The 14,641-nt window shown below is 36.5% G+C and overlaps 1 protein-coding gene across 3 annotated transcripts in view; it reads left to right on the top strand.

Moving 5' to 3' along the window:
- The window catches only part of SLC4A10 (solute carrier family 4 member 10), a 240,345-nt gene that overhangs the window by 135,648 nt on the left and 90,056 nt on the right, over window positions 1–14,641 (top strand). For all 3 annotated transcript variants that reach the window (XM_068969333.1, XM_068969332.1, XM_068969334.1), the window contains 3 exons: window positions 2,796–2,970; window positions 3,527–3,660; window positions 4,064–4,309. In XM_068969333.1, coding sequence (XP_068825434.1) covers window positions 2,796–2,970; window positions 3,527–3,660; window positions 4,064–4,309 — 555 coding nt within the window. The remainder of the gene's footprint in view (window positions 1–2,795; window positions 2,971–3,526; window positions 3,661–4,063; window positions 4,310–14,641) is intronic.

The following is a 14,641-nucleotide window of genomic DNA, read 5'->3' as shown; positions in this document are numbered from 1 at the left end:
CACATCTTTGAAGAGATGAAAGCTTCAATTTATTTCTTAAAATGATTCTTTATGGTTTTTTTGACAGCTTGTCTCTCTCCAAGAAATGTGTGAGCAGAAAATCAGAAACCTTTGGGTGGGTCTCTCTTCAGGGAATATGTGCACACAGCCTCCATTATAATTGAAGGGAATTGCAAAAACTTGCAGGCTTGGTGCTCCCCTCTCCTCAGGGCCATCTCTTATTCTGCTTTCACTGTGTCCTCTAAACTGACTTTCCAGTTCCCGACAACTCTGTGCATTTTAATTCTCCTCTGTTCTTTCCCTTTTTCTATGTTTGTCTCTAGAGGAAATGTCTTTCTCGGTCTGGTACCTAATTTGAGATGATTCAGACAATTTTTTCCCTTTCCCTTTACTGGAAACATTGTAACTCCTTCTGTTTACTTCCAAATTTTCTAATGCTGTCTTTTTATTTTTGGTGTTTTTTTTTTTCCCCTCTCTCTCAGGTGTAACGTGCCACATAGCTTAGATTTTTTTTTTCAAAGTTCACTTTTCCTTACTGCTTCCTAAATCCTCCCAGGTCACCAATATCCGGTATCTTCGCTCCTCCAGAGTTCTTCCACAGATTCTGTTACTGACAGGACTTCAAGTATCCATTACTCATCTGCTCTCCTGGAGTTGCTGGTGCACACCTGGGCTGCTCTTGTACTGTTCTCTGCAGTGACCTCCCACTTCCGGATTTAGATTTTTGCTGCTAAAAGCACGTTTATTACACTGTAATATAACAGCTATTTAGACTAATGTATGGCCTAATAAGTAGTTAATTAGAAAACAGTAGTCTAATAGAAAGTGCTATCAAGCCTATAAATATTAACTACGAAGTGATCATTCATAACCACCTCACATTCTTTTGGGGATTAGGTGGGATGTAAAAAATAAGTACATGAATAAATAGACTAGTAGATTAAATCTGTTTTGAATTATGACTTTGAGAAGTTAACACATCATTCAGAAATGATCCCCCAAATAAAAGTTTTGCATGTTTTACTAAACACAAGTAGGAGAAGCTAAACTAAGATGATCTTTGTGTATGTGTGTGAATTTTCATAGGTTCTTTGCAAACTTCTCTGAATATTAAATGTCCTTTCTTTTTTCAATTGAAATTTCATCCTTTTCAACCTCTCCTGCTCCACATCCCTTTGGTGGACGTGGAAAACGTAATGATTCAATCACTCAAATAATAATAAGATAGTTATTAATATGTTACTATTGTGTCTATATCAGGGCAATTAAAAATAATAGAATTTTCAGTTATTCTGAAGAGGTACATTTTTCAAGGCAGATAGGAATTTGCTTCTCAAGAGAACAATCATTTTTGAAGTGATTCTTAGATTGCCACATTATATTCCTATTTAGAAAATAAAGAACAAACCTTTCATATTTTTCCATAACCCTGGTGTATTTAGCATACTTGCAGTATGTTGAACATAACAGTTTTTTTAACCTCCAAGTAGAAACTTAATCATAGCCTTATTCATTTTAATATGACATCTCTATTCCAAAGAACACAAAGAGCTTTTAGTAGTCAAATGTTAAATCTGCATATTGTTAGTAAATGTTCAAAGAATGAGAATACCTGTTTAATGCTCTCATTACTAATAGATTAAAAAATTTCATCCTCAGATTTTAGACATTTCACAATTTAATGCTTCTCCCACTCCCCTCCTCCTACCAAAACATCATCCTTTACATGTTTCTAATGTGTTTTTTTGATATTTTTAGAATACACTCATTTACCCCAAGTAAGGTCATTATTCGGAGAAGGCGATGGCACCCCACTCCAGTACTCTTGCCTGGCAAATCCCATGGATGGAGAAGCCTAGTGGGCTGCAGTCCATGGGGTCGCGAAGAGTTGAACACAGCTGAGCAACTTCCCTTTCACTTTTCAGTTTCATGCATTGGAGAAGGAAATGGCAACCCACTCCAGTGTTCTTGCCTGGAGAATCCCAGGGACGGCGGAGCCTGGTGGGCTGCTGTCTATGGGGTCACACAGAGTCAGACACGACTGAAGTGACTTAGCAGTAGCAACAGCAGAAGGTCATTATTGTCTTGTTAATTATAGATGTTTGAATATGTTTAGCAACAGTGGATCAAAAGTACATTTATCTAGGTTGCTTATTATAAGGCCCCTGTGTTAGTTTTCCAAAAATGAAAACAATAATGAAACTTACCTCTGTCTACTAAGTATTATTGTCATCCATAAGGCCATTTAAGTGCCTGTATGAAATATTTTTTGGCAAGCGATTTTTTTGACAAAGAGAGTGGATAGCTGGAGCCATGGTTATATACCACCTTTTCTCTCTAGGTTGATGTTCACTATTAGGCTGTATAAAAATCAGTTTACCTTCCCTCCTTCACTTTCTGCTATGCTAAATGGAATGTAAACAATTCCAATATTGCCAATGACTGAGGATAAGAGGCCTGATTTTAGGACTAGGTTTTTTGTAAAATGGAACAGAGATTAGAGTAATCCTTAAATCTCACTGTTTGAATTTTGATTGTTGAACAGCTGAGAACCTAGTTTGAGAGAACCTAGGGTTTTTGAGGGTGTTGACATGATTTTTCACTAGGAATTGAAGTGCCTTAGTGATACAAAGCTATTCCTGTAGATCATGGTGTAAAACCTAGCAGGTTAATACAGGTCTCATCTCTGCTGATGGAAAACCTATACTGTGACCTCGCAACAAAGCAAATGAGTATTTTGACTTATGTGTTTTTTATCTTTGTATGTCACTATTGTGTTTTCCCCCCTGTCTTAGGATTTTTGGGGGACTTATTTTAGATATCAAAAGAAAAGCTCCATACTTCTGGAGTGACTTCACAGATGCTTTCAGCCTGCAGTGTTTAGCATCTTTTCTGTTTCTCTACTGCGCATGTATGTCTCCCGTCATCACATTTGGAGGACTGTTGGGAGAAGCAACTGAGGGTCGAATAGTATGTATTATTCTTTTCTCTGAACTTGAATTTGAATCAGCATTTAAGATTCGTAGTTAGATGAGTGTGCGTTTCATTTTGAATTCCTTTATGAGGAGAGATTTGATGTATGGTCTAGCAGATAAACTTCATATGAACTTCTTGACTAGTGGAACTGGTAATCTCAGAACAGATAATTCTTACGTTGCACAAGGTTCTGATCTCATCCCTGGCCCCCAGTCTTAGGCTAGCTTTAGATTGGTTCTTACCTCTTAAGAGGTTCATTTCCCACTTATATAGGCCATGCTTCTGCCAGACGTTTGTTGTGAATACATGTAAACTTTTAGTAAGTGAAAGAAAGGTAAGATAAAGAAGAGGGAGATAATGTATCCTTGTCTACTACCATTCCATATTTTGACGGCCTGCCCCTTTTTTAATTCTCCCCCCCCACCTCCTGCCCAAGGTTGCTGGTAGGTGCTTCATAGAATAGACCCCATGTATTTTATATATATTTTCCCCCAGTTATAATGGTGGCCTGTACAGCTTAGATAATGGAATCATTTATATCTCCACACAGAGTGCAATCGAGTCTCTCTTTGGAGCATCCATGACTGGAATAGCCTATTCTCTCTTTGGTGGACAGCCTCTTACCATTCTAGGCAGTACAGGACCAGTTTTGGTGTTTGAAAAGATTTTGTTTAAATTTTGCAAGTAAGTATTATATACTTTTCGCCCTTAGTCCCTGTCTGTCCCTCTACTGTGTTTCTGCTTCTCTCAACATCACATTTGGAAGTCTGCTGGCAGAGGTGGAAGTTGCTGATTTGATTCAGTTTGCCATTTTTGTCTCTCCATGGAAATAAAGAAACAGTAAAATATTTATGTATTTTTATGTAATATTTATAAAAAATTATCTTCAGTTCTAAGCACTGAGAAACCTCTGTGAGTTTTGTACCCTTCGGTGTTCCCTGTGGACAAAGTTTTGAGTTTAGATACTCATGGGATGTGAAGCTTATTTACTTTCGGTTCCTGAATTAAACTTATTTCCATCTACTAAAAATGGTGACAAGCTTGAAGTTCAATGACCTTCTTTCCCCTATTCTTTCCCTCCTCCTAGAGAATATGGGCTGTCATACCTATCATTAAGAGCTAGTATTGGACTTTGGACTGCAACCCTGTGTATCATACTTGTGGCCACTGATGCAAGCTCCCTTGTCTGCTATATCACCCGGTTTACTGAAGAAGCTTTTGCTTCTCTTATTTGCATCATTTTCATTTATGAGGCCCTAGAGAAGTTGTTTGAACTCAGCGAAGCATATCCAATCAACATGCATAATGATTTGGAACTGCTGACACAGTACTCGTAAGTACCATTTCCCCTGTTGGCTGTGGGGCTTTTTCTTTATACAAATATTGCTATTGTTACAAGAAACATGAGAAACTTAGTCAGCAGATCGACTTCCTTGAATTGATTCGTGACCTAAATCTTGGTCTCTCAGTGCTGTACAGGATTTCATCTAATCAGCTACTCATCTGATACATGAGTTTTCTTTATAACATCTATTCCAAGAATATCTTTTTGAAGTTCTATTTGTCCAGCATTCTCTGTTAAGCGGATAATGAACCATGATCAATTTTGCTATACAGAGATTGCTTTATTATAAAGTATTTTTGATTTTGGTCTTTCTTAGGACCTTTTCCATTTAATATAATCTGAATAATTGTAGTAGTAAAAAGCTAAGATTCCAGATTTAAAGCAGTGAGGTAAAAGATACTCATTGGGTCTAAATTGCGTTAGCTTGGTGTTTGAAAATATGATAAACTCTTAAATAAAATAGCACTGAATTGAAATGTAATTTTGCTCTTGGAACCTATGACATTTATGATGAAAGTACCCTAATATGGTTGCTGAGGGTGATGTTACAATTTAGGATTAAAGATGGAATTTCTCTAAGGCCATATTTACAGAGTATATGTGAACACTATATTACTCTTCTTTGATTTAATTTTAGGATTTTTTTGTTGTTATTATATATACATTTTAAACAGCAAATATTTAAAGCAATACATTCTTTACCAGGCAGTTTTAATCTCTATATCAGCTACAAATACTTTTCTTATAAACTGCTCAGATATGCCCTCAAAATCTTCCTTTGAAGATTTTTCATCTTTGTTTACTGTTAGAAGTTGGTATTGTTAATATTAAGCCAAAATAGTGCAATGTTATAATCTTGTTAAGAATGATGTAATGATACAGAGTTGAAAACAAGATGAATTAGTATTTTGATGTTTTCTTGGTCATTGCAGATATCTTTAACAGTGCATCTCTGTTTTAGGACCAAAAAAAAAAAAATCAGTGGAATATAAAATAACTTCCCCAATAAAAGTAAATGGTGAGGATGTTGTGAATAGGATTCAAAAGTAGATGAAGGAGGTGTCAGGGACATTCAGAAAACAGGCAGATGGGGAGAGCAGTTTGATCACAATGAGAGATAACATTGATACATGCCTTTTCATTTATGTTTCATTGAAAAGAGAGCAGTGTCACCTAATTTGGGTATCTTTGCTGAATATAAAATTATCTCTGCTTGGGACTTCAAACCTACTACATGCCCTAAGCTAGGTAAATCATGAATAATAGTCTGTTTTCAGTGAGCTTCCAGATTAGTAGGAAATATAAACCAACAGACAACCAAATAAGTATTGTGTTAAAGGATTTGTTCAGAATGCTATGGTACCATGTCAGAACACCTAACCCAGATCTCAGATTCAGAGAAGACTTCCTGGAGGAAGTGACAGAAAACCAAAAAATCAGTAGGAATTAGGAAAGTACTGGGGAGTAGAGCTGGAGAGTCGTTTAGGTGGAGGGAAGGACACAAGCTTGGATTTAGAAATTTATTAATGCTTTGAAATATTTGTCCAAAGTTATATAGATAGCGGTAAAAAAAGAAATTAGATTCAGGTTTTATGATTCTGATGTAGTTTTCCGCAAATTAGTGAAGCTCTCCAAAATAAACAATATGGAACAAATAAACAGATAAAATCAGAGCTATTCTGTTTGAAGTAGTGGGAAGGCACCAGTTGTCCACACTTTCATTCATTCCCGGGGTTCTCAGTGGCAGCTTCTAAGGTATTTTAGATCAAGGAACACAATTTAAAATCCCCTGGTCTAGAAAGGAAGAAAAACAGAGAAGCAAGGACTGAACTGTGAATAATGGTCACAGCTTGAGGGAAAAAGAATGAAAAAATGCAACCAAGAGATAAAAAACAAGAGAGTCATCAGAAAGGCAGAGAAACATGAATAATTTCAGACTATCGAAGGCAAGGGTCAAGACTATATCAAGAAATTTTTAGAGAAGACAGTGGTCTAGAGATCAAACAGAATAAGGAAAAGAGATCATTGTCAGTTTTAAGGAAAGGTATTGGGTGAGGAGGGGAGCAGGGCTAGAAGCCTGTTGGCAAAAAATTCAGAAGGGAGGAGGTGGTAAAGAAATGGAAAAAGCATTGCATAGGCCATTTTGGTGTCAAAAAATGAAAAAAGTGCCTCCGGAAAAGGCAAGGAGATCATGAGAATGGTAACTTGTGATAGAAAAAGAGCTACATGTGTTTGAAAATGAGAACAGAGAGATGAAGGAAAGAGAAAGGTTAAAGATCATGTAGAGAGCGTAGATAAACATGGATTGAAGGCTCCCAGCAGTCAAAACGTGATGAGAGCAAGTCGAATTGTGGGTTAAGACAAATGATCAGAGGATGTTTTGAGCATGAAAAATAGCTGTATTTGTCCATGATTCCTTCCTATCATGGCAGTCAAGAGAAGAGTGGCACAGGTCCTCTCCTTTTCCATCTCCATGTTTTAAAGAAAGATCCCCACAAGTTTAAGTTATGGTTTGTCACAGTGTGCTTGTCTGAAAGCTAACAGTTTGAAGATTGAGCAAGAATGGTGTGCTAATCACTGTGTTCCGTTGCCCAACTGTCCTCCCCAACCCAAGTTAAGAGGTAGAAGTGATGGAAAGACTGGTTCATCCTGATAGTGAGGTTTTAGTGGTGCTTGACCCTGAAACGGGTGAAAGAAAAACATGTAGAATGAAAGTCTCCCTGAGAACTGTGGTGCTGACCACATACCCTTACTGCGTTGTCTTCAGCTTTCGTACCATGATTCCCTAATTTCTGGAACCACTCACACTGTATACATGAATCTGCTTAGGTACTGCCATTACTTACTCTTTGGAGTAGTAAAACAAATCTCTTTTGCTATGCATATAATGCTTGTGTTTATCATTGTACTTTTAGTCATGTGCATTACATGAAAGTTATTGCTAACTATAGTGACTACTCTAATGTATTATATAAGCTCACACTTCTGCACAAGACATTTGCTATTTCATGAACTCCACATGACACTTCTGGTGGCTGTCTTGTTCTTGTCACTGTGACCTTTCCACACTAATCAATCTTTAAGCATCATTATCTTTCATTTTCTCCTTTGATTTTCACAGCTATTTGTACAGCCTCCTCAGACAGCCATTTTGCTTTTTTGCATTTCTTTTTCTTGGGGATGGTCTTGATCCTTGTCTCCTGTACAATGTCACAAACCTCCGTCCATGGTTCATCAGGCACTCTGTCTATCAGATCTAGTTCTTCAGAGTTATTTCTCACTTCTACTACATAATCATAAGGGATTTCATTTAGGTCATACCTGAATGGTCTAGTGGTTTTCCCTACTTCCTTCAATTTAAGTCTGAATTTGACAATAAGGAGTTCATGATCTGAGCCACTGTCAACTCCTGGTCTTGTTTTTGCTGACTGTATAGAGCTTCTCCACCTTTGGCTGCAAAGAATATAATCAGTTTGATTTCGGTGTTGGCCATCTGGTGATGTCCATATGTAGAGTCTTCTCTTGTGTAGCAAGAATAGCAAGGAGAGATAAGAAAGCCTTCCTCAGTGATCAGTACAAAGAAATAGAGGAAAACAATAGAATGGGAAAGACTAGAGATCTTTTCAAGAAAATTAGAGATACCAAGGGAATATTTCATGCAAAGATGGACTCAATAAAGGACAGAAATGGTATGGACCTAACAGAAGCAGAAGATATTAAGAAGAGGTGGCAAGAATACACAGAAGAACTGAACAAAAAAGATCTTCATGACCCAGATAACCACGATGGGGTGATCATTCACCTAGAGCCAGACATCCTGGAATATGAAGTCAAGTGGGCCTTAGAAAGCATCACTACGAACAAAGCTAGTGGAGGTGATAGAATTCCAGTTGAGCTATTTCAAATCCTGAAAGATGATGCTGTGAAAGTGCTGCACTCAATATGCCAGCAAATTTGGAAAACTCAGCAGTGGCCGCATGACTGGAAAACGTCAGTTTTCATTCCAATCCCAAAGAAAGGCAATGCCAAAGAACGCTCAAACTACTGCACAATTGCACTCATCTCACATGCTAGCAAAGTAATGCTTAAAATTCTCCAAGCCAGGCTTCAGCAATACGTGAACTGTGAACTTCCTGATGTTCAAGCTGGTTTTAGAAGAGGCAGAGGAACCAGAGATCAAATTGCCAACATCTGTTGGATCATTGAAAAAGTAAGAGAGCTCCAGAAAAACATCTATTTCTGCTTTATTGACTATGCTAAAGCCTTTGACTGTGTGAATCACCACAACTGTGGAAAATTCTTCAAAAGATGGGAATACCAGACCACCTGACCTGCCTCTTGAGAAACCTGTATGCAGGTCAGGAAGCAACAGTTAGAACTGGACATGGAACAACAGACTGGTTCCAAATAGGAAAAGGAGTACCTCAAGGCTGTATATTGTCACCCTGCTTATTTAACTTATTTGTAGAGTGCATCATGAAACACGCTAGACTGGATGAAGCACAAGTTAGAATCAAGATTGCCGGGAGAAATATCAATAACCTCAGATATGCAGATGACACCACCCTTATGGCAGAAAGTGAAGAAGAACTAAATAGCCTTGATGAAAGTGAAAGAGGAGAGTGAAAAATTTGGCTTAAAACTCTGCATTGAGGAAACTAAGATCATGGCATCTGGTCCCATCACTTCATGGCAAATAGATGGGGAAACAGTGGAAACAGTGTCAGACTTTATTTTTGGGGGCTCCAAAATCACTGCAGATGGTGACTGCAGCCATGAAATTAAAAGACGCTTGCTCCTTGGAAGAAAAGTTATGACCAACCTAAACAGCATGTTAAAAAGCAGAGACATTACTTTGCCAACAAAGGTCCATGTAGTCAAAGCTATGATTTTTCCAGTAGTCATGTATGGATGTGAGAGTTGGACCATAAAGAAAGCTGAGTGCTGAAGAATTGATGCGTTTGAACTGTGGTGTTGGAGAAGACTTGAGAGTCCCTTGGACTGCAAGGATCTCCAACCAGTCCATCCTAAAGGAAATCAGTCCTGAATATTCATTGGAAGGACTGATGCTAAAGCTGAAACCACAATCCTTTGGGCGCCTGAGGTGAAGAACTGACTCATTTGAAAAGAGTCTGATCCTGAGAAAGATTGAAAGTGGGAGGAGAAGGGGACAACAGTTATGAGGTGGTTGGATGGCATCACCTACTCAATAGACATGAGTTTGAGCAAGCTCCGGGAGTTGGTGATGGACAGGGAAGCCTCGCGTGCTGCAGTCCATGGGGTCACAAAGAGTCAGACATGACTGAGTGATTGAAGTGTTATACTCATGCTCACCTAAGGTTTTGTACTGATGTTACTGGCCTCATGCTTTCACAGTTTTTATGAGAAAAATTATTAGAAAGTGTCGTAGCTAGGATGCAGAATATCTGAGATTGCAGTCTTTGTAAGCTTGATATGCTTGTGCTGCCACATATTTTGTTAAAGTGTGAGATATTGAAAAAGAGGTTTTATATTTAGCACCTACATTTCAGATATTCTTTACACTTGGGCTTCCTATATTCAGATATCTTTAAATTCATAGTTATACCAATCAAATAACAAAATGTCTTTAATTTTTTACAAAGAGTTTCTTAGCTCCTCTGTCATCCTAACCTTATAATGTGTTAATATATAACCCTATCTTTGAAGCAATAAGCTTTCCTCTTTTGCCAAGAACAACTGTCAAGATAATTTAGTTTCAAGAATATACCACTTACCTGAGATGATCAAGATGAATATTTTGTTATCAATAAGTAATAATTTTGTGGAAATAACTTTCTCTAGGTGGTTGTGATTTTAACAAATGGCCAAATAGAATAAATCATTCTGCTTATGTAAGATGAAATATTTCTTCAAAATAGTAGTAAACTAAAGTGCTCAAGATAGCTAGCTAAAGAAAGACTAGAGATGTATTCATCTTTGCAGTTGGTTGGGTCAACAAAGAAGAGGATCTGTTACTCTAGTATCCAATATATTAGCAGACTGTGTTTTATGTGTTCGTGTGATGCCTGTGTAACTCCAAAAGATTAACCTCCCTAATTTAGGTCCATGACTAGTTAGCACATCTTTGTACCCATCGTGTTTAGCACATATAGCACTTAGCACATATAGAATGAACATGTTTGTTTACATTTGTTGTTGTTGTTGTTATTAATGTGCCCATAGGCTTCACAGATTAGTCAGTGTTTATTAGATTATCTCCTCTTTATCCTCATTTATTTTCACTCTCATAGTATTGAAGCAATTCTAAATTCTTTCTATTAAAAAATAACGAAGCAATAGCACACCCCTTTCTCCCCCTCTTCTTAATAATAGAAGTTGATAATAATGCATTTAAAATTTTTGAAAATGTATCTTATAACCAATATACACATTTAGCATAGAATTTAGAGGGTTTTTCTCCCTTAAAAAAGCTGATATTAAGAAACTGAATTATATGACATTTCAGAATCAAATAAACATGATAGCAGATACTCAATAAATGAATCAGTCAGTTCAGTTCAGTAACTCAGTCATGTCTGACTCTTTGTGACCCCATGAACTGCAGCACGCCAGGCCTCCCTGTCCATCACCAACTCCGAAGTTTATTCAAACTCATGTCCATTGAGTCGGTGATGCCACCCTACCATCTCATCCTCTGTCGTCCCCGTCTCCTCCCCCCTTCAGTCTTTCCCAGCATCAGGGTTTTTTCCCAATAAGTCAGTTCTTCACATCAGGTGGCCAAAGTATTGGAGTTTCAGCTTCAACTTCAGTCCTTTCAATGAACACCGAGAACTGATCTCCTTTAGGATGGACTGGTTGGATTTCCTTGCAGTCCAAGGGACTCTAAAGAGTCTACTCCAACACCACAGTTCAAGAGCATCAATTCTTTGGTGCTCAGCTTTCTTTATAGTCCAACTCTCACATCCATACATGACCACTGGAAAAACCATAGCCTTGACTAGATGGACCTTTGTTGACAAAGTAATGTTTCTGCTTTTTAATATGCTGTCTAAGTTGGTCATAACTTTCTTTACAAGGAGTAAGCATCTTTTAATGTATATTCAACAGCTAAACTTCTGGTAGCCCATCTAATTCCTGATTCTTAATCTAAACACTTGCTGTCCTTGGTTTCCCATCTTACTTTTGAACAAAATTCTTATCTTGATGATAAGTATACGTGTAATATTTACTTGTCTTATCCTCACGGTTCCCAATGGATTATGAGTCTTTTGTGTATGAGACTGTCCTTTTAACTTTGCCTCCAGAAAGCCAGGGAGGTTGGTAGAAATCAGTAAGACTTTCTCAAATGTTTTTCAACAATGTTACTTCTCAGATTCACCTTTAGCTATTATTTTTCTTCTCTGTAACTACAGATAAACAGAGCTTAAAAAAATTATTCTTATACTTTCTTATCAAGTAGCTATGAAAGGGCAGAAATTTAAATGAGCATCCCGTATTAGAGTGAGAGCACTAAGCAGGAATTGATGGTTTCTTCTTTAAGATGCATTGAATGGCCAAAAGTCATGTGACTACATATCAAATACAGAGTATTTCACTTTGTGGAAATGTGATGACCATTATCAGAGTTCACAGGCTTTGAAGTACTGACCCCATTTCTCTTCCTGAATTGACCTACATTTAAGGGTATAATCTGAAATATTTAAAATGTGGAATGTTACGATGCTTTTTAAAAAAATTTTACTGGCATATAGTTAAGTTACAATGTTGTGTTAGTTTCAAGTATACAGCAAAGTGAATCTGTTATACATATACATATATCCACGTTTTTAGATTCTTTTCCCATATAGGCTGTTACAGAATATTGAGTATAGAGTTCCCTGTGCTGTACAGTAGGTTCTTATTGATTATCTATTTTATATATAGTACTGTGTGTATATGTGTGTCAATCCTAATCTTCCAATTTATCCCCCCCATCCACTTACACTCTGGGAACCATAAGTTTGTTTTCTACATCTGTAACTCTATTCCTGTTTTGTAAATAAGTTCAGTATAGCCTTTTCTAAAGATTCCACATGTAAGTGATATCATACTATATTTGTCTTTCTCTGTGTGACTTACTTCATTCAGTATGACAGTAACTAGGTCCATCCATGTTGCTGCAAATGGCATTATTTCCTTCCTTCCTATGCCTGAGTAATATTCCATTGTATATATGTACCACGTCTTTATCCATTCCTTTGTTGATGGACTTTTAGGTTGCTTCCATATCCTGGATATATATAATGATGTATTAATTTATGTTAAAACACAGCCCAGACCCTGAGGTGGCATGTGTATGTATGTGTCAGATTAAGTTACAACCATGTGTAGGTAATATTTTGACCAGGAGTTTAAACTCCAGAGGTGGTTAGCTAATATTAAAACTGAAAGTCTAAATTCCAGGAAAGGTTACTATAAACCCACCTGGTGTCCACATCTCAATCAGCACTAAGACTTTGCTGAATGACTGAAATGGATGTTCACTGGTGAGAGTACTAGCTTGTTAATCAGTGTACTGAACTATACTGGTAACATTAAAGGTAATCACTTTAAATTAAACAAAAATGAAAACACAGCTTATAAAAAAGTTGTGGGATGCCATAAAAGCAGTGCTTACAAGGAAATTTTGAACAGAGGAGCCTGTTAGGCTACGGTCCATGGGGTCGCAAAGAGTTGGACACGACTGAGCGACTTCACTTTCGCTTTCACTTTCACAAGGAAATTTATAGCAATAAATTCATTTTTTTAGAAAAGAATATCTAAAATAAATGATCAATGAGCTTCAACATTAGGAAACTAGAAAATAAAAGGAAAATTAATCATAAAGTAAGCAAAAGAAAAGAAATGATTTATAAAAAAGAAATCAATGAACTCAAAAACGGAATCAATAGAGAAAATTAATTATCTAAAATATGTTTTTGAGAAGATCAATAAAATTATAGCCTCTAGCCATACTAATTAAGAGAAAAAAAGAAAGGATACAAATTGCTAATATCAGAAATGAAAGAGGGAACATCACTAAAGGTCCCATGGATAATGAAATAGTACCATAAACAACTGTATGCCCCCAAAGTTGCTACTGTAGATGAAATGGACCACTTCTTGAAAGACACAATATGCCAAAATTCACACAAGAATAAATAGATAATAGATAAAATCTGAATAGGCCTATATCTATTAAAGAAATTGGGTCAATAATTGGATCCCTTCCAGAAAAGAGAGCACCAGACCCAGATGAGTTCATTGTTGAGTTACTTTCAGAGTACAGAAGCAGAGAAAATACTCCCTAACTTGTTCTATAAGGCTAGTCTTAGACTAATACCAAAACCAGACGAGTACATTATTTTTTAAAAAAGAAATTATAGAAAAAAAATTGAAGGCCAATATCTCTCATGAGCATAGATACAAACAATTCTTAACAAAATTTTAGCAAATCAAATCCAATGATGTATTTAAAAAATATACATGACAACCAAGTAGAATTTATCTCAAATGTGCAAGCCTGGTTCAATATCTAAAATCAAATAAGTAAGGCATCCCATAAACAGACTATGGATGAAAAAAATCACATGATCATACCAATAAATAGAGTAAAAGCATTTGACAGAATCCAACACCCATTCTCAGTAAACTGGTAATAGAGGTGAACTTCCTCAAAATGTTAAAGAATATCTATGGAAAACACATTAGTGTCATGTTTAATGGTGAGAAACTAGAAGTTTTCCCATTAAGATCAGAATCGAGTCAAGGATATTGAGTTGTATGAGCTGTTTATATAGTTTGGATATTAACCCTTTATGAGTCATATAATTTGCAAATATCTTTCCCAGTCAGTAGGTTGCCTTTTTGTTTTGTAGGTTAATTTGGTTTTATAGCCCATGAACATTTTTCTATGAGGTATTAAAATAAAAATAATAGTAAGGGTTCATTTTTATTATAATTCTTTAAAGGCAATAACTGTCATATATTACTATATATTCCCCATACTACTTAGCATAACACTGTACAGAATAATTTTAAACTGTTAAATCATTGAATCAACAAACAAGACTACAAGCTATGTGCCAGACACTTGGGTGTAAAAGTAGCAACATAGGTGAGTCTCTGCTGCAGTGTAGCATATTATCTACTGAAAGACATAAACATTAAATATCATATAAATAATTACTAATTATACTTGGCATAAGTGCTATCACATAAAGGTACAAAATGCCATGAGAAATACTTCCAAAGTTATTTGTATTTGGGGGCCAAGGAGAAACTAGCTATATGAATGGAGACAAAATTCAGATGAGAAAA

This window comes from Capricornis sumatraensis, chromosome 3 (assembly GCF_032405125.1).
Source record: "Capricornis sumatraensis isolate serow.1 chromosome 3, serow.2, whole genome shotgun sequence".
NCBI lineage: Eukaryota > Metazoa > Chordata > Mammalia > Artiodactyla > Bovidae > Capricornis > Capricornis sumatraensis.
This window is presented reverse-complemented; position numbering and strand designations above follow the sequence as displayed.